The following is a 21,709-nucleotide window of genomic DNA, read 5'->3' on the forward strand; positions in this document are numbered from 1 at the left end:
GCTGAAATTACATTAAAAAGAAATGAAACCAGCAGCTTTTCTGTTTGGCAAATAGGGGGAGGGGAGCTCATCTGGGAAAGGCTGGGGAAGGGGTTGGAAGTTGGGAGGGAGGGGGCTGTGGGACAGATGAATGCCCACATGGGATTGCAGTGCTGGGGGGCAGCAGGGCTGGGGGGATGTGGGGACACCCCACACTGTGGCACTTGGAGTTGGCAGCCCTGGATGGTRTGGTGCCAGCTTGCATATGTGCTGTGCAGGGTGTCCAGCACCCTGACATGGGGTGATACCAGGGTCCTCCTGCTGCCTCTGTGGGGTGGCTGCCAGGRACATGAGGTCAGCATGGGGCACCCYACCCAGCCTGATAGTCCCCAGACCCTGCATGCTCCAAGAAGAGGCGAGACACACCGCTATTAAAAATATCACTTCTGTTTTATTTGGAATTTGTTACTCTGCGCGGGTGACAGGGTATAAATACATTCTCCAACGAGCATCCTCACCCCCAGCCCTGCGCGGGGTGGGGGCTGGGGCAGGGTGCAGGGCCGTTGTTGTGCTGGCCCCGGGCAGTAGGGCCAGCAGGGCCATCGATGCGCTGGCCCCGGGCAGTAGGGCCAGCCGGCACGGGTGCGTCACGGCCGCCAGCACGGGCAGCGTCTGCCAGCCGGACCGTCTTGCACAGGGACAAGATACGGTGTCCCCACAAGGACCTGTCCCTTTCTCCTGCCTCCCCAGGCCCCAGGTGCTAGTGCTTACCATGGGGGGTTGAGACTGGGGTGCCCCAGGTGGGATCCCCTGCAGCTCCTTCTCCACGCCCCACCACACCAAAGCCACTCGCCATGAGCCACGTGTGGCTCGGTGGCCACAGCAGCCCAGCAGATGCCCCAGCCCCACGCGGGCTGCATCACCCCCAGGGTCCCTGCCCGAGCGTCTGTTCCAGCTGCATGTCCTGGATGCCGGAGCTGGGGTCACCCTACGATGGGGTAAAGGCCCCAGTGGAAGCAACCTAGGAGGCAGAGCGGATGTTGGTGAGCAGCTYACCCTGCTCCTGTCACCCCACTCCTGCCGCAGGCTGCAAACCACCAGCTCTGCTTTYGGGCAGCGGCATGGGCAGGGAGGGCACAGCACGGCCCTGGGGCAGTGGTGAAGGGATGTGGGATGCTCCTGGGGGAGCAGGGCAGGGTGGGGAGCATGAGGGGCTGTCCTGGGTTCGTGGGAGTGAACAGACAGTGCTCGGAGCAGGTGATGCCCACACGGGGCRGTGGTGGCACTGGCCAGTGGTGGCAGTGAGGGACCRGGGCGGGGGTGCTCGCAGGCAGGCCGTTGGATAGGCTTTTTGGCTGAGATACGTGGGCACGGGTGACAGAGGAGGGAGAATATCAAAAAATACAAAAGAGCGCRGCCCCACAGTGCAGGAGGCACTGCCCTGCCTGGTGCCCACCCACGGCAGGCGGGCGCCATGGGGGGCCGGCACCGTGCGCACACGCTGGCTTCTAACTGGCTTTTTATTTTATATCAAGAACACTTGGTTTTAAAATCTTTACAAAGGACAAAACGCGGCGACTCCGTTAGTGTGTAAAGAACTAAAGATCTGCTTAAAAAACGTCTCTGCAAAGAGAAATGACTGACACAAAAGAGATTCTCTGCAGCGCAAAGAGGGGCAGAGGTGCCAAGTCTCCAGCCCAGGGCCCCGCTCCCAGGGTCCCCGAGCCCCGGCACCGGCCCCAGCGCCCGCACCCAGCACGAGGCCGGGTCCCTGGACCCTGCCCATTCCCTCTGCCTATAGCACCATGGCCTGGGGCCACTTCTCAGCACAGTGAAGGAGCCTTTTCCAGGGCTGCCAAGCTGCCTGGGGATGTCTGGGCACCGGCCGAGAGGGATGCCCAGTCCCGCTCCTCGTCAGTCCCAGGGTGCTCGGTGGGCTCAGCACTGGGGATGTGATCGCCCCACTTGGAGGCACAGCCACGGCCCCAGGAGCCCCGTGGCCACTGACGGTGGGGTACCCCTGCCCACCTGCATGGGTGGGTTGCGCAGGGTTACACCGTGTCCCTCCTGCACCCCACTGGCGTCCCGGGGCAACCCGCGGGGCCCTGAGGCCAGGAGAGTCAAAGCACTTCTCAAAAGTTAGATAGGAACAAAAGAAAGCGCTGGGGCCACTCCGGGACCCCACAGGTCTCTGGGCTGGGAGCTGCACCGTCCGTGGGCGCTGCCCCGCCGTCCGGGGGCTCTGCGGGCCCCGCCGGTCCCTCTGCCAGTGTCTGCTGCGTGTGTGTGCGTGCGTGCATGCGTGTGCGCCGGCGGCGGGCAGCTATACCCTGGTGGTGGAGTGTGAGTGCGGGAGCCCCGTGCTGTTGAAGCCGGCGGTGAAGGTGTTGTAGGGGTGCAGGGTCTGCAGCCCCACCAGCGAGTTGGGGATCATGGTGATGGTGTTGGGGGTCATAAGCGGGATGTCGTCCGGAGAGCGGCGCAAGGTGAGGGTGTAGTCGGGCAGAGCGGCCAGGCGCAGGGTGTCGTGGGATGGCACAGCTTCGCACTCGTGGTGCCCCTGGCTCACCTGCAAGGAGGGCATCTCCTCATCAGGCGCGTGGGCGATGTCGTTGGAGGCGCCGCGCTGGGGGCTGGGCTGCCGGTGCGTGTCCTGCCGGCGCTTGTCCTTGCGGTAGTAGAGGGCGGCGAAGGCCAGCACGTTGAGGAAGAGGAGGGAGGCGCCCACGGCGATGGTGACGCTCAGTTCGGTGGAGTAGTCGCGGGGGCTCTCGAGCAGCGTGCCCGCCTCTTGCTCGGGGCTCCACTTCTCCTTCCCGTTCTCGCTGTTGTAGGCGGGCGAGATGGCGGGGCGCTTGGTGGTCCAGATCTTGCTGTTGGGCCGGCGGGTGATGTGGGAGTTCTGTGTGGTGTCGGGTGGTGGCACTTTGGTGGTGGTGGAGGTGTAGTGGAACATATCGTGCAGGTTGTACAGGTGGGGAACCAGGTGCTTCCAGAAAGCCACCTTGGTGGCCCGGTAGTGGTCGCGTACCCGCGGCTTCAGCCCGATGTGCAGGTACAGCTGGTCACGGGGGTTGTACTTGGACCAGGCCACCTCCTCAAAGCGGTTGGCCTTGGTGTGGATGAACTTGGTGTCCTGGGGGACGGGCTTGTTGGGGTCCCTGCAAAACACAGGCAGAAAGAACTAGCACTGGGAAAAGCCAAAGAAGCCAAGAGGGAGAGCTTTATGAAAGGAGACGGAAACTGAGGGAGCCTTTGCCGCTGGTGGCAGAGGTTGGGCTGGAGAAAGGTCCTGCATGACTGGGCGGAACCCCAACCCTGGGTCAGCTCCATGATAACCAGGGTAAACCAGCCTCCCCACCCTGTGGCTTGGCTAGGCCCTGTCCCAGGGGCCGGCCGTGATCTAAGCTTCTTGCTTTGTGGTTGATGCCACGGCCCCAGTGGAGGTGCAGCACATAGATCTCTGGGTGCGGGGGGCTCAGTGTCCCACACCACACATGACAATCACCCCAGCCCCAGGGAGTACAGCTGCAGTGAGTGCAGACCCCCAAAGCATGGCTCCCATCCCCACTCACCCTGTCTTGGCAAAGTTGGTCCAGTAGGTCATCACCACGGCACTGAGCATGACGTCGTTCTTGGAGAAGTTGCAGGGAAAGAGGTCTGTGGGGCCAATCATGGGGATCCCAAACACGTAAGGCACCTCATCCCCGTGGGCTGCATCGGACCATGCAGGCTTCATCAGGCTCTGGCAGTGGTGGTAGAAGGCGTAGAAGTAGGTGGGGGAGCCATAGCGGGCGTGCAGGTCGGCTGTCACCACCGACGGCTCTACCCACTGGTGGTCAGTGAAGAGGGCCACCAGTGTCTTGCGACGTGTCTCGGGGTTGTCCCGGTCGGCCCAGTCCGTGTACATGAACTTGATGGTCTCCCTCAAGGTGTCCTTGCCCTCAGGGTAGCCGTACAGGTTGTCCACAAAGTTGGAGACTGAGTAGTCAAAGTCACTGCCCGAGACGCCGTCCTCRGGGTCCACCACGCCCTCCACAAACTTCAGCCCCTCACCCTGGTTGACCCCCAGCATGATATCGTAGTTGAGGAACTCGCCCTGCTCCATCAGGATCTCTGGGTCATCGGGGATCACATCCCCGTCAATGACTGGCCCGAAGGCCACATGGTAGCGAGCTGGCTGGATGTCTTGCTCCACCAGCTCCTTGGCGCTCTTCTGCCGCAGGCAGTCCACCATGTCCACGGTGTCCAGCACGTTGCAGCCCACTTTGTCAGCCAGCATGCTGGTGTACTTCACGGGCTGGTAGTTCACGGCCCAGCTGGAGAGCGCCGAGCCGCTCTGGATGATGGCTCTCTGGAAGAGACCTGCAACACAGGCAAGGAGCAGGGGGAGCTCTCAGCAGGGTTCAGCATCCCAGAGCTGCAGTGCAGGATGCAGCAGAAGGCATTGATGTTTTGTACCCTGCAAGGACCCAGCCCTCCAGCCACACCTGGCCTTGTCCCCAGGCTGTGCTGCCTGCTGAGCCGGGCTCACACAGGGGCTGAGCTCAGGGCTGCTGTGGGGATGGCAGGGTGACAGCTGGGTGTGAAATTGGATGCTCCTGGAAGCAACCAAGGGCTGCAGTACTTCCTGAGGATCCCATTGCAGGGGCTGGCCCAGCATCCCTCTATCCCGGTGTGGGGAGAAGAGTGGCCATGGCAGCATCACAGCCTGGCCTTGCCAAACAGCCCACACTGCCCCAGCCACCCCAAGGATGTGTCACCTTAGTCTCCAAGGGGGCACATGCTGCCCCAGTCACCCCAAGGATGTGTCACCCGAGTCCCCGAGGGGCACACGCTGCCCCAGCCACCCCAAGGATATGTCACCTGAATCCCCGAGGGCACACGCTGCTCCTGGCTCAGTGCCACCCTCCAGCCCAGGTTGGCACCTGCTTCACTGAGCAGCCAGGCTGCGGGCTGGCAGCAGTGGGAGGGTTAACGCCTGCTTGGGGACACTTAACCCTGCCGTGTCMCACCCCACCGCTTTGTCAGAGTCCCCCCCGACCCCCTCCCTGCTGCTTCCTGCCCAGCTGGGGCTGCTCAGTGCCAATCCGGCCTTGCAGGAGCACGCTGCCAGATGCACAAAGAGGGCCTTTCTGCCACCAGGAACACAGAGGGAGTGGACTTTCGCCCTGGAAAACGAGGCCACAAAGGCCCTGGCCCAGGCAGAGAAATGCGTGGCTTCGCTCCAGTCCCATGTCAATGGTGCTTGTGCTCAGAATACAAAGGGTGGTGAGGAAGCAGAGCCTCCGGGCCGTGAAAGGCAGCCAGTCCGGGGTGCACCCAGGGGTCCCTGCTCTCTGACCAGCCCTCTCTGCACCCCGAGTGCTGCCTGCACCCCTGCCAGACCCCAGCACTCGTTCACCATGAGGGACTGTTCCAGGTGACCCCTGCATGGTGCTGGCACAGCAGTGTGGTGGCCATGGCACCCCCTGGCACCCTGAAACGCAGAAACTCTCTGTGCAGCAACGCTGTGCCTCTCTGCGGGGAAGCAGAGCAGCACCTTCCCGCAACAGAAGCGTTCAGAGGCTCCTGGCYCCCGGCCACCATGTCCATAGCTCTTGTCTGCACGCACAGTCCTCSCTCTGCCAAGTACCTGACGTACAGTCCCATGCACTGGGACAAAAAGAAGTCACAAGCTCTGTTTGTCACCTCCCGGTGCCCTAGAAAGCCATACCCAGCCTACAGGCTGGAGACTGGCCATGGGTTTGCTTGCTCTGCGCCACCATCCACGTGCCAAGAAGCCAGGATGGGGTTTCCTGGCTCCCTGGAGATGCTGTCCCAGCAGCAGCTATTGCGTCCTGCCAGCAGCATCACTTCCCAGACAGACCCACCAGGCTGGGCTCTGGCCCTGCCCACCACTGCCTGGGAAAGCACGGGGCAGCTGATGTCACCAACATGATGTYGGTCATGTCYCYGATGGACATTTTGCCACGTCTCTGMATGRCCATGTCCCGATCCAGGCAGACCCCRGATCCTCTGAGAGTCCAGATTCGTCGTGTCCTCTCACTCCATGCCAGCACCCAAGTGAAGCCTGACAAGCACCTCAGGGAGGCATCAGCACCTTGCACTCCACACTGGACCTCTCCACCCTGCTGGGGTCCTGGCAAGAAGCTGAAACTCTGCCTTTCCTGCCCGTTTCCCTCCAAGGTGAGGGTCCCACCTGCAGGACTGGCTGCCACAGCACAGAGGAATCAAGTGGTGGGGCCAGGGCTCTGCCAGAGGGTGGCTGRTCCTGCAAGCTGTTACCAGTGCTGCCAGCTCCTGATTTCCTCTTTGCTTTGCCCAGCAGYTGAGACTGGAAATGCTTCTGGGGTTGTCTGGGCCAAGCCCTGCTCAAAGTAAGGGTGTTGGGTGCCTTGTCTGGTTGAGATCTGGAGGGATGGCAGCAAAGRGCAGAAGCCCCCACGGAGCAGGAGATGGGGCAAAGGAAACACATAAAGTTTGCGTGGCAGACACTGCTCCTGCCCTGGTAAGGCTGGCTGGGAAAAAAGCAGCACTCTGGTTATTGATGAGGAATCCACCTGCCTGCAAGGCCTGAGGCTGGCAGGGAGCTGTGGGTCTCCCCAGCAGCCAGACACAACGTGCTGTACCAAACCTCCAGTGTCTGCCTCTTGCAGTGCCTGGCAGAGCAGGCACAAATCAGCAGCTTCATTAATAGCTTGTGATTGCTGCTAGTTTTATTTTGTTGCAATAAAAACAAACCCACCKGCTTGCAGGCTGTGACTTAGCACGGCTCCTACGCCGTGTTCYGGAGCCAGCTACCCATCCCTGGGGATATGGGTGCTCTGGGAATTTTTTGAGGTCATTTTACGGCCATTTGGCTTTATGAGACACTGGCTGCAGCACTGAGCACACCCCTCCCACCCACAGCATTTACAGTCAGCAGCAGCTCCTGTGCCACAGCAGCAAGGGTGCYGGGCACCCAGCACTGCTGAGATGCAGAGGGGCCACACCAGAGGCGATGGGGCAGCAAAGGATAAGTCATGCAGGCACAGGTGGCAGAAAGTGCAGCATCATCTGTAAAGTGCTGTACTGGCAGGAGTATTTTTCATGGCTGTAAAGTCACAAGAAGCAGCCCCTCCAATCCACCCTCAGCCCCTCTCCATGCTGCTCCATTCTGGAGGCTGGGGCCACCTGGGCAGCCAAGCACACACTCCTGCACTCCTGTGATAGAAAGGAGCACCCTGAGAAGCATTGAGAATGCATTACACATAGCGTTCCCTCCACAGCCTTTCGCACTCAATATGGGCAGAGAAAACCTTTTCTTGCTGCAGCAGCTTTCAGCCTGTAAAAGACTCCCCATGGTCAGCCATCAGCCCTGCTGGGGCTCTGGAGGTCTCCATTCCCGTGTGATTCCCAGGCTGTTGAGCAGGGCAGCAGCTCTTCACATCAGCTTTGAGTGCCATTTGCCGTGTGTCTCTGAGGGGCAGACTCATGCCCRTGTCTCCTGCTCACACATGTCCTTTTCTCCTCAGAATCACACCTGGGGACACAGCACTGGAAGATGGCTGCACCCTCATATAAAGCCCATGAGCTGGTCCCTGGCAGGCTGCTTCCCTGTGGAACATATCCAGCTCAGACTTTGCTCCTATAATTTCCTTTAGGAAGTTTATCAAAACCACCTCTAGTCTCACAGTTAATTTGTTTCCCCCCCTCAGTGCTTGATGTAAATGTCTTTGCAGGTGCTTTACATGCATTTGCTCTTATTCCAACACAATCTTTTACATAAATAATTCCCTTCTTTATTTAGAGTAAACACTCTGCTATATTTACAGATATTAATCATATTACTTCCACCTGTGTTTTGCTAGTGGCAGCACTTCCAGCTCTCCTAATCTCACAACACAAGGTGCTCCACCCCTCTCCAGGCTCAGGTTTCTCTTCCCCTCTATTCCAGAATGTTTTTCCTAGCAGAAACCCTTGTTCCCAGTGCCCAGTTCCCCCTCCACATGGGCACACGAGAAACCAGAGCACTCGGGCAGGGCACCACAGGAGGGGTCCCCACCTCTCCCCACGCCAAGGGGCTGTCCCTGGGCTCCTGCCTTGCACACTGGGAGCACCTACTCCATCCCTGGCTCTGKCCCTGGCCTCTCAATGCTAGTTGAAAGAAGGTTTTGCTTCCCAGTCCTGGGCCAGTGACTAATTGGAACCACCAGTGACTAATTAGAACCATCACTGACTAATTAGAACCACCGGTGACTAATTAGAAGGCAGCCCCGAGTTTGTTAGGCTGGGCAGTGGGACCGGGAGGGTTCCCTTTCCTGTATTAGCAGCGGCAGGGCGTTTTCCCGCAGCTGCAGCATCCTCAGCGCGGCTGACACCTACCTTCAGAGTGGTGCGACAGGGTGAGCAGGCTGACGCAGGAGGCGCCGATGCCGGAGCCGAAGACCGTGATGCGCAGGGGATCTCCCCCAAAGAAGGCGATGTTCTCGCTGACCCAGCGCAGCGCCTGGATCTGGTCCAGCAGCCCGTAATTGCCCTTGGCAGCCTGGTCCCCCGTGCTCAGGAACCCTGGGGGCCAAGGGGAGCCCGGTTAGGGATGAGCAAACAGGGGATGTTCTGATCTCCCACCCCCCTTTCCAGACCTAAGGGAGTTTCCGTGGAGCCCTATCCCACCACGAGACCCTGCCAGCATGAGAATCTTGTGAGTTCTAAACTRGAGCAGGGACACCATGGAGCTCCAGCTGTGCACAGCACACAGGGGCAAAAGGCTGAGAGAGGAGCTGCAAACCTTTGGGAGCCTCTTTGGCCAACAACAAGCAGGGACAGGGCAATTTGCACAAAGCTCTGTCCTACCCATGCCACCACCTGTGCTAAGAACAGCTCAGGACATCTCTCACAAGCTCCAAGGGAAGCTGAGAAAGCATCGGTGGCTGCAGGCAGGGCGAGTGTGTGCACAGCCAATACTTTCCATGGACCAGCGTGGACTGGGGGAGGCTCTATAAATGTAAGGAGGTGGGCTGGGGAGACAGGAACCGACTGCAGCTTAAAATACAAAGGCTCTCAGTGAGGAAGAAGGTGAGAAATGCTTTCAATAGCACAGGAAACACCCAAGATAAGTTATCACTGTTTCGTTTGCTTTGACTTTAAGCAGGAAGCCAAAACCATTGGCCTGAGGTAAAATCCAGGCAGGTAATCCCAGCACAGAGGGAGTGGCCCCAGGGCTGTGCTGGCACTTGGAGGGGGTCTGGCTGGGTGTGGTGCAGCACCTCAATGGAAGTGATGAAGGCACCACTTAATCTAATGTCATATTGTGTGTGACTCATGTGTCTTAACTTCACACCTATTGATCTTAAAGGCCTACCTGTTAATATTRAAAGATSTTGAATCGGTTTATTTTTACATAAYTATCATCTTCCWCAAGAATCTRYGGGCCCTGGAGGCCATTGGAGGGATGTGCTGTCCCAGGTACCAGGCAGGAGCCCAGCTGCCATGGGAGAGCACCCTGCTAGGCTGGATGGCAAGGAAGTGAGCCAGYCCTGCCAGCAGCTTGGCTGGGAAGGAGCTTYTCCYAAACCTCTAGACCCCTCGTTCTCATGCTGCTGAGGGAAGCAGCAGTGGTGTTCTGCACAAGCTTTCTGTGTCCCAGCCCCTGGAGATTTCTGTGCTGCAGGCAGGGGATTGCGCTGCCTTTTGACCTCCTGTCCTCAATTCGCCTCTCCAAGTCACCTCTCTAAGGCACCRGCCTCCTCTGTGTGCCACCTGACACCCTCCTGTGGTCCCCTCTGCAGACAGCCAGCTCACAGTGGCTTGCTGAGGGGGTCCCAGCTGCGTAACTGGCTTGGAGGCAGCCTGTGCCCAGGGAGGGAGAGCTGCCAGGTCCCCAGGACAGCCAGGCAGTACCCGCTGGCACCTCAGCGCTCTGAGCCCTCTCAGGAGGACATGCTGGGTAAACACATTTATTATTCATCTAACCACAAACCAATATTTGCTTTCAGTTGAGCCAGTCTGTGTAAGTGAGCCGGGGGGGGCCGGTGCCAGGGCCCAGCCGAGGCTGTGGCGGCGCGCTGGGGGCTCTGCCACGTGGCACCCGTGCGGCTGCCAGGGCGGAAGGCAGGGGCAGTGSCCACGGTGCATCCCGCCGGGCCCTACGCCCCCCTCCAGCCCTGCCCGGCTGCTCCAAGTCCGGTCAGACACAAGGGTTGTCCCAGTGCCCGGCTGCGCTGACGGCGCTGCCCACGGCAGCCAGCTCATACCGAGCACTCCAACGCGGTAGTTCAGGGTGATGACGATCACGTTCCCATAGCTGGCCAGGATGCTGCCGTCTATCATGTTGCCCGTGCCCTCCATGTACGAGCCACCGTGGATGTACACCATCACTGGCTTGGCCCCGCTGTCCCGGATGTCTGGAAGGAGAGGTGGTTAAACACAGGACCCCACCGATGGCTGCAGCACCCTGCCCGACAGGCAGACCGARTACCAGGGCAATGCCAGCTGCCAGGACTGGGGAGGGGGCTTGGGAGCCAAAGGCAGAGCTCTCCTGGGGGGCCACAGCATGGACCTCCAAAGCCAGACACCACTGAACCAACCCTGCTGCCCCTCTCCAGGAGGTGGCTATCACTGCACTGTCCCCACACTGCTGTCCCCTCGAGGGTCTGAGCACATGAGGGAGGGATGCTGGCTGGACCCCGCTGCTGCTCCCCAGAGCTGGGCTCTGGCATCTTTTGGGAGCCAGATCAGGTCTGCTGTGGGTGGGAGTTGCAGTGTCCAGCCCTGGATTGCAGCCCCATGTCCTGTCTTTGGCCGGACCCAAGCCCTCCGTGAGTCCTGGAAGCTGGCATTGCGGAGGGGGGCAGGGATGGGGGTGTGCAGGACCTACAAGGTGGGGGGGCCACTGATGTGTGCTCCAGTGTCTCACTGTCCCACTCCCCTTCCCACGCCCCTGGGAAGGCAGAGAGCTGCCTGTCTGGATGTGAACCCACGGCACCCCAGTGCCCAGACACAGACATGGTGATGAGGCAGACAGTGTATGCACGTGTGCGTGCCAGGGGGTGAGCACGGTGTCTGACGAGGACAGGGCATGAGGCATGGAGTGAGTGAGGATGGGCAATGGGACCCCGAGGGCCGGGGAGAAGGGCTGTGGGAGCCCAGGGGACAGGGAGCAGCCACACTCCTGCTCTCAGCATCAGTCCAGGGGACAATCCTGCCCCTTCTGCCCCACTGGCAGCCATGGCCACCCACGAGGGAATGACAGCCACGCTTGGGCTCCTGGTGCATCTCGCCCGTGTCACACAGACGGGGCAGTCGCACCCRCCACGGAGACATCGCCAGGTCCCACATGCCTGCGCTGCCCAGCCCTGTCCTGGGCTGGCCATCCAGCACTCMTGGACTTTGTCCTCCCTCGTGCTCGCTCACACCCAGCACCTTGCTCGGGTGGGCTGGCAGTGCCTGCCCCAGGCAGCTGCTGCTCCCTGCCTGCCTCACCCAGCAGTGCAGCAGTGCCTGAGAGCTGCCTCTGTGCACCCCTGGGGCTGGCACTCCTGGRGCACGGCCACACCAGCTCCAGTGCTGTTCACGCTCCCTTCACACCCACCTAACCCCTGCCTGTGACCACTCCTCCCTGTGCCTTGCCCATTGTGTCAGGCTGATGGGTATCTGCGGCCATTCTCACCTCCATTTGTGGCCCGCAGCATGCTGAAAGGTGGCCTCCCACACAGAAAACCTCTTCCCTCCAGGAGAATGAGGCTATGCCAAACCCAAAACCTGTGCTGGCATTTTTCCTGTTGCCAGGATGTAGCCAGACAAAGGCACAGACCAGGGGAGCAAAAAGTGCTTGCAGCTCCTCGCCTGCATGGTGGAGCTACATCAGGACAACTTTTTCCAGGGCCACCTGCTTAAAATGTGAGGGGCAGGAGCATCAGTGCCTGTGCCCCTGTCTTCTCCTCCATCCTGCAGCTGCTCACTCACACACAAAGGGCCCTCCTCGCAGCRGAGTGGCAACAATGCACAGAGATGTACCAGGAAATAAACAGCTCCGAATTGGGAGTGTGTGGATTTAGCATTGYCCAGTCACTTCGGCTGAATGCCAGTTTACGCCCTGGTACAAGAGATCCTGGGGCACAGGTTAGCAGGAGTAAACAGCAGGGTTTTAGTAGTGCCAGGGAAAAAGTTTTTCATCAGTTTCCCAGATCCTAAATGCCATCTGCCAGGCCTTGTTCGAGCTGCTCTGGGCCTCCTGCACACCATGAGGTTTTACTGTCCTCAGCACATGAGGGCTGCACCCTGGCCAGCCCTTCCTCTACCTCCTCATCACAGCTCTGCAGCCAAACACACCGACTCCACAACCTGCAGACGAACCACCCTGTTTTACTAAAAATAGCCTGTTCTGCAGCTCRCCTAGCCCTGGCACACATCTAGAATCACATCTGCTTGAAAGCCCACTTGCTCTGCCTCGGCTGSTGCTTGCAAGCACGACCTCACTTCTGTTGGGTGGGGAAGGGGAGAAGTTCACAGAACCCACAGGACCCTGGCTCTCCCGTGCATGGCCAGATACCCTTTGGGTGCCTGCCACGGCAGGGCCAGGCAAGGGTGGAAGGGGAGGTTGCTGGCTCSCAGATGCATGTCACCGACTCTGGAGGGATGAGGCTGGAGGTGGGATGTGACCGGGCTCAGGGTGAAATGGGCCCAGGTGCCCGAGGGGCTTCTCTCCTCCCAAGCTGCCATGCTTCCTCCCTGCCCTCGCTCCAACTGAGCGGGACCAAACTTCTCCTAAAGCGGAAAAACCCCATGAGCTTTCCCCGCCRTGAGGAGGAGGGGAAGGTCGTGGGTGCCCTGCACAGCCGGCCAGCCTGCCCCCCACCCCGCGCAGCTGCCTGGCACGGCAGACAGACACACACAGGGCTCCCTGGGGGTGGCAGCGGATGGCGGGCAAACGGAGCTGCTTTGCGTGTCATGCAGTGGCAGCCTCGAGCACACAAATACCTTCGTCTTCATCACCGTCATTATCCGCTAAGTCCTCGCCCTGTTTCTTAGCGCTGGCTCCTAGGGACCAAACACGAGGAGACAGAACAGAAAGGAAAACAAATGGAAATAAAAACAAAACAACAAAAAACGAAAGAAAGAAAGAAAGAAAAAAAACACAAAAAAAAAAAAAGAGAATTCAAAAATAGCATGATAGCAGAGACAGTGGGGCCAGGCCTGTGCCCCACAGCACTGCTGGCTACTCACACTGCACCTCTCCCAGAGCCAGGGCAGTGTAGGGCACGGGCAGGGCTGCCCCAGGAGTTGTGCCAGGATGCTGCTTCACCCTGCCCCTTCCCAGATCCTCCCTGGGGAGGGTTGGGGTGGCAGGGAAGATGTGAGTGGGGCTGTGGCAGCATCAGCCCTGGCGGTGGATGAATCAAAGCACCCGCTGATCCTCGCGCTCCCAGCCTGGCCCCCGCCTGGTCACACACCCTCAGCTCCAGGCAGGACTCCTCTYCCAGCACCCAGGGGTGAACAGGAGCCCTGCTCCCAGCTCTGCTGCCCCTGGGGACAGCTCTCCTCTGCAGAGCTCACACCAAGGGTTGAGCACGGACTGACCACCAGGCAGGGTCCTGCCCATCACCCCCACATGGTGCCTGGYCACAAACCACTGGTGCCACCACATGGGACCCCACAGCACACAGGGATCCCTCCTGGCAGGTGCTGCCCCTGAGCTGCCTGGCTCCATCCTGCACCAACTCCCTTCTTACAAAACTAGTTCCATGTTTCACTGAGGATCGCAAAAGCACCCATCAGYTTGACCTGACCAAGGCAGAATGCTGAACACATTGTTTTCTGTAGCATCCTGGATGTCTTACAGCTGTTCTGTGTCCCTAAACCAACCCGCAGTGCTGGSCCAGTCCAGCAGCTCCAGCCTGGCACTCCCTGAGCTGCAGGAGCCAGGAGAGGTGACCTTGGGCTGGCAGGGAGTGGGGGTATTGAAAAACCTGTGCCAAAGCTCCTGTGAAGCACTGCATGTCAATGTGGACACAAAGGCATGTGGTGCCATCCCTGTGCCCAGGGGCACAATTTCAGGAAGAGGCTGAGTGCTCTCATTCCCTTCCGAGCTGCAGACCAGCACCTACAGTCCTCTGCTCCCTAATGCCTGCAACAAAAATCTCCCCAGGTGACCTCTAGGGAGACAGCAGGATTTCCCCTAGACAGGACTCATCCACAGAGTCCCTGCAAAGTGACTCTCCCCCGAGATGAGGGGCTCTGACACCCTGCCAGGCACCCAGCTGATCCCAGGGTCCTGCTGTCACCACCAATGGGCTCCATTGCCACTGCAAGSGTTTTGGACAGCCTCCAGCAAAGCTCCCATGACCAAGGGGCAACCCTGTGGCTGCACTGAACTGCAGGACTAAATCCACAAAACTGGCCAGAAAGACAAAACTGGGGAGCCATGCTCACTGTCAGTCTGGGAGTGGCATTCTGCAGGTGACACGGGAGGTGGATGACAGAAATGACAGCATGGAGTGGGACAGGATTTGAATTTAAAAGGAATCTGTGCCGGGGGAGGAAGCAGTCTGAAATGGCTGTGAGGCAGCTCCAGCTCTCTGGGGTGAGAGGCTTGCAGAATGCCTTGAGCAGCCATGACCTGCTGGAGAAAGTCTGGAAGAGCAGTGACCAGAAACCTAGAAAAATCCAGCAGGCATGAAAAGTTTGCAGAAGGCTGGGTCACACGAATCCTGGGAGCAGAGGCATGACGRGAGCTACAGCAGCATCCCAACACTTGAAAGGCTGCTGAGAGGTGGAAGAGCAAGTCCCTCTCAGGCAGCCTTGGGGCTACAGCAGGCAAGATGAGAAGGAAACCTTCCTGGCAGAAAGGGCAGCAAAGCACTCCAAGAGGCAGCTTGGGGAGGTGTTTCAGACCAGGTGGGACACACTGCCAGAAAGAGGTGAGGTAGAGCAGCTCCTGCCCCGGGCAGGGATGGATCAGCCRTCTCCTGTGCTTGTCCTGATTTTCTCCAACTCAGAGTTTACCTCTCGACCTACCCCCGCCTCCTCACCTCCTGCTTCACCACCCAGCCATCCTCTGAGCATCTCGCATCATTCTCCTCTTTTCACCCAGCACCACCCCCATCCCTGTCATCTCTTGCCCCAGCACCTCAGCCCCAGCATCCCCCGCTTCCTGCTGTGTCCTTCCCTCCCTCCCTCCCCAGCCGGGCGTGTGCCGCCACTCAGCCTCTTTGCAAGAGGCTGCAAGCTTGACCTGCTGTGTCTTCATTACCAAGAGCTGCAAGCCCAGAAAGCACTTAAAWGATAAAGTGCTCATGCAATATTTGCTAGCCAGTGCTATGCACCAGCCTCTTGGTACTTCGAAGGAATAGGGATTTTTCCCTAATGAAGATCACGGCCAGCGAGCCTTCATCCACACTGCGCTTCAGAGTTGGGAAGCTGACCACAGGCAGCTGGAGATCATTTCCCACTGCCAAAGGCCCTGGTGCTGTTAAAGCCCTGGGACTGGCCAGGCTGCAGCCCTCCAGCCTGTTCTTCAGGGGACAGAAGTCTCTGTGCAGATGAGAATGGAGGAATCAGCTATGAGRACTTATCAGGTTATAAAAGAGGGCAGTGGAGATCTCTGTGACCTGACCAAATGTCCTGGCTGAGCAGGGAGGCATCCAGCTGGAGACTGCTGCTGCAGAGCTTAGGGATGGCTGGGACAAGCCTAAAGCAACCTGAGCTCCAGGCACTGCAGAAGAGATGGCAGAAAGCAGCACTTGGGAAGCTGAGCAAAGCAGGAGTGCAGTGATGCAGGCCAGGGGGAAGGGGAGCAGCAGGGGCACGTGAGTGTGGCAGATGCAAAGCAAAGCCTCACCCATCAGCAGGAAGGTGTCAGGGAGGCTACAGCCAGCACAGACCATTGTGACCAAGTGGGCTTTGTGCCTCTTGCTGCATTGCTGACCTCCAGCACAACCCACCAATGCCCCATGGTTCATGAGAGCAATCACAGCTTCACTTCCCTCACCCAGTAACACTTTCCACTGGCTATTGCCATGRTCAGGGACACCCAGCCCAGGAGTTTTTCCTCTGCCCTAAGGCCACCACGCAGAGCCCTGCAGCACCCACCACCCCAGGTTTAAACCTGTGGATTCACAGCTAGAAAAACTAAAAGGGCTCATGGCTCTTATTCTCCTTACCCATCAAAACCACTCTCCACAAACCCACTGTCTGTGGTGCCACTTCACTTTAAGCTGACTGCAAAGTGACATTGTTCAGGCCGATAGAAGGATGCATATGCTCTTATCTGAAGGCTCTAGGAAGATTTAAGTTCAAGTTTAGTAAAAAAAAAAATATATCACTTTCCCAGAAACAGGGGCATCCATGCTGGATTTATGCTATCTTAAGTAAACCATGCCAACAGCACTGACACCAGTGCAAACAGAGATAAAGGAGGGTAAGGAGCCTCAGTCCTTGGAGCCTTCGTTCTCAGCACAGTGTGGATAAGAGAAGAGCAGGAGCCTGAGGTGACACCTTTCCAGATCCAAATGCCTGCTCAGGGTGCCCATGGGCAGCTCCAGCACCTTCTCCCCAGTGTGAGCTCCCTGGGACACCCACTCCTGCAGAGCAGCCACGATGCTGCAGGGAGCAGGAGCCTCTGACAGCTACACACACCCAAAGGTGCACCTGCTGCTGGCCACAGCACCTCAGCTGCTTCTCTGGGACTGACAAGGGACAGGACCAGGACCACTGCAGCTGTTGAACCTGCTGCTGCACAACCCCACAGGCAGGGACAGTTCAGCTGGGACCCGTGTCCAAGAGCCCTTCCAGCCATCAGCCCTTGCTCCAGGACTGCAGCACACTGCTCTGCCCCTCCCTGTCCTGGAATGATGCAGAGGAGTTATCTCCATCCCTGAGTGGACTCTGTAAAAGCACTGCATCCTCTCACGCTCTGCTGCCTCCAGCAGCACAAACACCGACCCTCACCTTTGCAAATCGCTCCCCGGAGTGGAAGCGGAGCACCAGGGCGGTGGTCTGCCCACAGCCAGCTCTGCAAAGCTGCAGGCTTCGAGGGGGCTGGGAAGAAGCTTCCAGCAAAGGAGCACTGCAGAATCTGTGCAGCTGGAGGGAAGCCTCAGCTGGTACTTGGACAAGGCAGCTTCTTGGAGAGCAGCGGAGAAGCCACGATGCTTTTCCTGCAGAGCTGCTCAAGTGCATCCTGAGCCCGGGAGCTGCTGGGAGCTCCAGCCACCCTCACACAGCAGAGGAAGATGCTGGACCTGCACATTTGTCTCTGCATTATCTTCACAGCCCCAGCCAGAGAGATTTGGGCTTTCRCTAATGAAAACTGGGAAGATCTGCTAAGTGCGGGGCAGCCACATTTTTCCCCTCCAAAAATGACATCCACCTCCTCATGCCCTGCAGCAAGGCTTGCCCAGGCTGCTGGTGAAGGGAAGGAAAAATCATCCTGGAGTCTACCACAGCCAAAAACAGGCTGGAAGTGTTGGCAGCAGAAARCATGGGGCAGAGCTGCATTTTGCACATAGGTACTGTGCTCTATGTGTGTACATGGTTTTTGGGTGGGCAGCACTATTTTTGCAGCAAAATCTGAGCCTYAGCTGAGCCTCAGTGCTCTCAACTCCCCTGGCACCACGCACGGCTAGTTGGTCTCACAGCACTGCTGCCCTGTATTGCTCCCTGAGAAGGGACCAGTGTGTATGGAGGAGACTGGCATTTAGAAAATTTCCATATAGGAAATTACTGTGGGCAACTGGGCAGGGAAACAGGGATGTTTTYCTGTCCCAGAGATAAACAAGCACGACTGATAAATTCTCAGCCCTTTGTCTGCTCTGAAATACACTGATCTTAGGGGTGGCAGAAGTCATGAAAACTCCAGTACRGTGGGAGCTGAGGCGTTTTCAACCACCAAAATACTGTTCTGTGAGAGGAGAGCTTATCACTGCTCATATGTGGCCTTAGAAATAGTAATCATGATTATTGCAGAATGAGTCAATGTTCAAATATTCAACCTGAGGAAATCAGCACTGCAGGTTCATTACCCTCTCYCTGAGCATTACTAACCCAGGATGCACGATGAGGGGCAGGGGAGCTTCTGTGTTTCATCACAAGTGACTCAATTAATTCGAGCCAACAGCTACCAGAGCCTGGCCAGAGCTGGAGGGAAGTGCCAGTGTCTGGGTGCTCTAATTCCTGGCACGCCACACCTGGATGTCCAAATGGCTGGCACTGGGGACCTGCTGAGCCAACAGAGCCCGGTGGGGGCACAGGGAATGTCCCCAGCTCCTCGGGAGGTGACCGGAGAAAACCACAGACGGGCTGCAAAGAAACCACAGACGGGCTGTGAGCGGAGCCAGGGGGAAGGGCAGCCCAGGAGATGAGCATGCCCAAGGTGTTCTGTCATGCCTTGAATCATCCCCCTCTTGAGCAGCAACCTGGAGCCGGCTTCCCTGCCCTGGCTGCAGGGCTGGGGGTGGCGGGGGTCTGCCAGCCCTGGCAGCCGGTGGGAGGGCCGGGAGAGGAAGCGCTTTGAAGTGGCTGGTGATCACTGGCACAGCCGGCTCCGGAGGCAGCGTGCAGAGACTCCCTAATGCGCCAGCCCTTTCAGGGGCAGCCTTGGCACTCAGAGAGATGGCGTGTGAATAGCCAGGACAGCAACAGGAAAAGCAAAGCAAAGAAACCAAACAACAGGACTGGGGGAAAYGGCTGGAAGGAAAGCGCTCCCCAAACCTCCAAGCCCAGCTGCACTGGCCCCACCAAACCCAGGGGTGCAGGGAGGCCGGGATRCAGGGACCCTGCTGCTGCAGGATGCCCAGGACAGCAGCCTGTGCCGGCCAGGCACCCTGTACTGAGCCTTTCAGAAGAGCTTGGCTGCCTGACGGTCCACACGKTCATCTTTGGGATGCACAGAGCAGCCAGCTCTCCCTGCCTGCAAGGAGGCTGTGTGGAGGGATGGGTGAAGCTTTGTGTCTGACACGGGGCACAGACAGCTCCCATTTGCACATCTCTACTCCCTTGTCCACGTCTCTGGCTGGGAATACAGGATCATTTAGGGGAAATGGGGGAAGGTCAGTGGAGGTAAGGCAAAGTAGAGATGTGTCTGAACTGGAGGCGCTCAGCTGTCCATGGGGCAGCTAGGGCTTGGAGAGGCTGCTGTGCCATGGGCTGGAGACCAAATCCTTGCCRGCAGGGCTGGCACTGGCATGGGGGTGTGAGCAGTGGGGAGCAGCCTTGGCAGGAACAAAGGTCAGGGCAGAAACTGCAGCATTTACACAGCCAGGAGAGGCTTTATGCTTTTAACCAAGGAGCTCTGGAGGCAAAGTGCTCAGGGATGCAATGGGGGAAAAGCTGAGCCCAGGATGGACTGCAGTCCCCCATCACACAGGTCCTTCCCTGAGCGGGTCTGTACACCCCCAWTAGGGTACCCCAACCTAAGGGGTGGATGCATTTAGGTGCATCACCTGCCATCAGACGCTACCCCTCACACCCAGGGACCRGGACACTGCCAGTGCCAGCGGGATGAAGGTGACAGTGCAGGCTCAGCCCAGGAGAAGCTGTTCTGAAAGGCCTGGAGCAACAAGAGCATCCTCACGACCTGACCCCAGAGCTGTGCTCCCAGCTGGCCGGAGCGTCCGTGGGGCTCCTCCAGCGGGAAGCGGGGGTGGCACGGTGGGCTGCTTGGAGGGCCCACGGTCCGGGCGGCAGCACAGAGAGGTGCYGGAGGAGTGCTGCAGGCCAGGGGCCAGCCAGGCACCCTCTCACTCTCTCACTCTCTCTCTCTTTCCTCTCTGTGCCTCTCTGCCGGTCGGCTTGCTACATACCTCCTTTCCTACATATTTTCTTGTTGGGCTTTCGGGTGCATTCCTTGGAAATCCGTTTTACTGTAAAATGAATAAAAGACTACAAAATAACAGGAGGCTCCACTGATGGGAGTGGGCATGCAATCACAACCACGCTGCTACCCTCCCACCGCCCCCGGGACCGCGGGAGGTGGGGAGGGAGCGTCGCCATGGGAGGAAAACTCTGGGCCGGCCGTGCTGGGCGGGAAGGAAGGCATGATGCATTCCGTGGGCCCCAGAGACAGAGGAGTGGAGCCAGCCAGCCTGGGAGAAGCCACCGGCCCGCCAGGCTGCTCTGCTGCGCGCAGCAGCCCCGCTGCGGGACCCTTCCGGCCCGCTGAAAATCCCTGGGGGCTCCCGCTGCGGTGAGGCTGGGGCGGGCACGGGCAGGCGCTGCCTCCTCYGCCCTCTACTTACAGTTCAGGTGGGATCCCCTACAAAGGAAAAGGTTAGACGAGGAGGCACCCGGCGCCGCTCAGCCTCACCCCAACGGGACCGCGCCCCGTGGTTTCCCCGCACCCCAGGCTCATCGCTCTGCCGCCGTCCCACCGGCGCACGGAGGAGCAGCCAAGCGATGTGTCTGCCGGTGCACCCCGACCTCCCATCCGTACCAGGGCCCAGAAAAGGGCTCTGCGGTCCCTTTCTTGCCGGAGCATCTTCCCAGGGAGAGGCAGAGAGTGTTCCTCCCAGCCGCAGCCCACGCCCACAACTAGCGCATGGACCTGGGGAGGGTGGGAAGCAGGGAGGAAGGACGAACTCGAACCAACTCAAGACAGAACCTGGCACTCGGCGCCTGTGGGGAGCACAAATCAGCTTGTCACTCTGTGGATCTGCGGTCAGAGAGTCGGATTCAGATTTAGCAATACAAGAGAGGAACCCGTGACGATGCCATGGAGGTGGAGGGGTGGGACCAGGAGGCGTGGAGGAGCGGGAGCACGCGAGACAGAGATGGCAGCTGAGGGCAAGAGGGCAAGCTGCGTGGCCAGAGAAAGCTTTCCACAAACAGACAGCATGCTGCAGGGTCCACAACCACATGCTTCAAACACAACACCCAAGTGAGACCAACCACTGCTGGGGAGGGGTGGAGTGACCCCCCCCTCGCTCTCCTGCGGTCACCCCAGTGGGGACTCACCATCCTCCGTGGGGATGTAGATGTTGAGGTACAGACAGTCCTCGTTGGGGTCCTGGATGTACGTGGCCACGATATCCAAATTGGAGGTAAACCAGATGGGCAGCATGATCTCGGGAACAGCGTTGTGGATGTTCTGGGGGCAGACTGGTGAGAAGTGGGTAGCGTTCCTGATGCCCGACCAGGATGGCGGTGGCTCGGGGGGCATGAATCTCTTCTCCCCGACGGGGGGAGCGGCGTAGGGAACCCCCAGGTACTGGTCCACGGGCCCCAGGATCTCACTGGGCAACGGCACGCGCACCCCTCGCAACTTCCCATAGTGCGTGTTGACAGTGGGCGAGTAGACCTGGCCCTCCATCTGCACAACCATGGAGGCAAAGCTCAGGACCCAGAGGGTGAGATGCACGTCCCAGCCCGCCACCAGCTCAGGCACTTGGAGAACAGGGGGGAAGAGAGGGCTTTTCCAGAGTATCAGCCACATTGTCCGGGAGAAACAGCACCAACATCCAGGCCTGAAGCTCCTGGGGCGAGGTCTCAGAGCAACCCCATCACACCAAAGCCTCCRGTTTGCCCACCAGGAACAGATGGAGCAGAAGAGACAGGAGCCAGGAGAGCACAGCCCAGGCACACCTTCTGTGGACTCAGTCGGGAGCACGGATGTGGGGAGATGTGGCAGGGGCTCCTCACAGCCTCCCAGCTGCCTGCTGCTGCCTGCCTGCCAGCGGCCCAGCCCGGAGGTGACTGCTGATGCTGTGGAGAGATGGAGGGAATTAACAGCAGACTTGCTATGGGAAGAGCT

The 21,709-nt window shown here is 59.0% G+C and overlaps 2 protein-coding genes across 3 annotated transcripts in view; both read right to left on the bottom strand.

The window, feature by feature from the left end:
* The window catches only part of LOC130577336 (rho-related GTP-binding protein RhoG-like), a 123,205-nt gene that overhangs the window by 80,475 nt on the left and 21,021 nt on the right, over positions 1-21,709 (bottom strand). The gene's annotated exons all lie outside the window — the stretch shown is intronic.
* Positions 2,289-21,683, bottom strand: NLGN3 (neuroligin 3). Of its 2 annotated transcripts, XM_057372593.1 has the most exons (6): positions 20,914-21,683; positions 12,943-13,002; positions 10,218-10,367; positions 8,347-8,532; positions 3,555-4,344; positions 2,289-3,140 (listed from the first exon to the last, which is right to left on the bottom strand). In XM_057372593.1, the coding sequence occupies exons 1-6, from the start codon at positions 21,389-21,391 to the stop codon at positions 2,303-2,305; spliced, it is 2,502 nt and encodes an 833-aa protein (XP_057228576.1). In that variant the 5' UTR covers positions 21,392-21,683; the 3' UTR covers positions 2,289-2,302. The 2 variants fall into 2 exon arrangements, with proteins under 2 accessions (XP_057228576.1, XP_057228577.1); XM_057372594.1 differs by lacking the exon at positions 12,943-13,002 and having other exon boundaries at positions 20,914-21,682.

The sequence above is a fragment of the Malurus melanocephalus genome, unplaced genomic scaffold (assembly GCF_030028575.1).
Source record: "Malurus melanocephalus ecotype Western Australia unplaced genomic scaffold, MMel_1.1 scaffold_174, whole genome shotgun sequence".
Classification (NCBI taxonomy): domain Eukaryota; kingdom Metazoa; phylum Chordata; class Aves; order Passeriformes; family Maluridae; genus Malurus; species Malurus melanocephalus.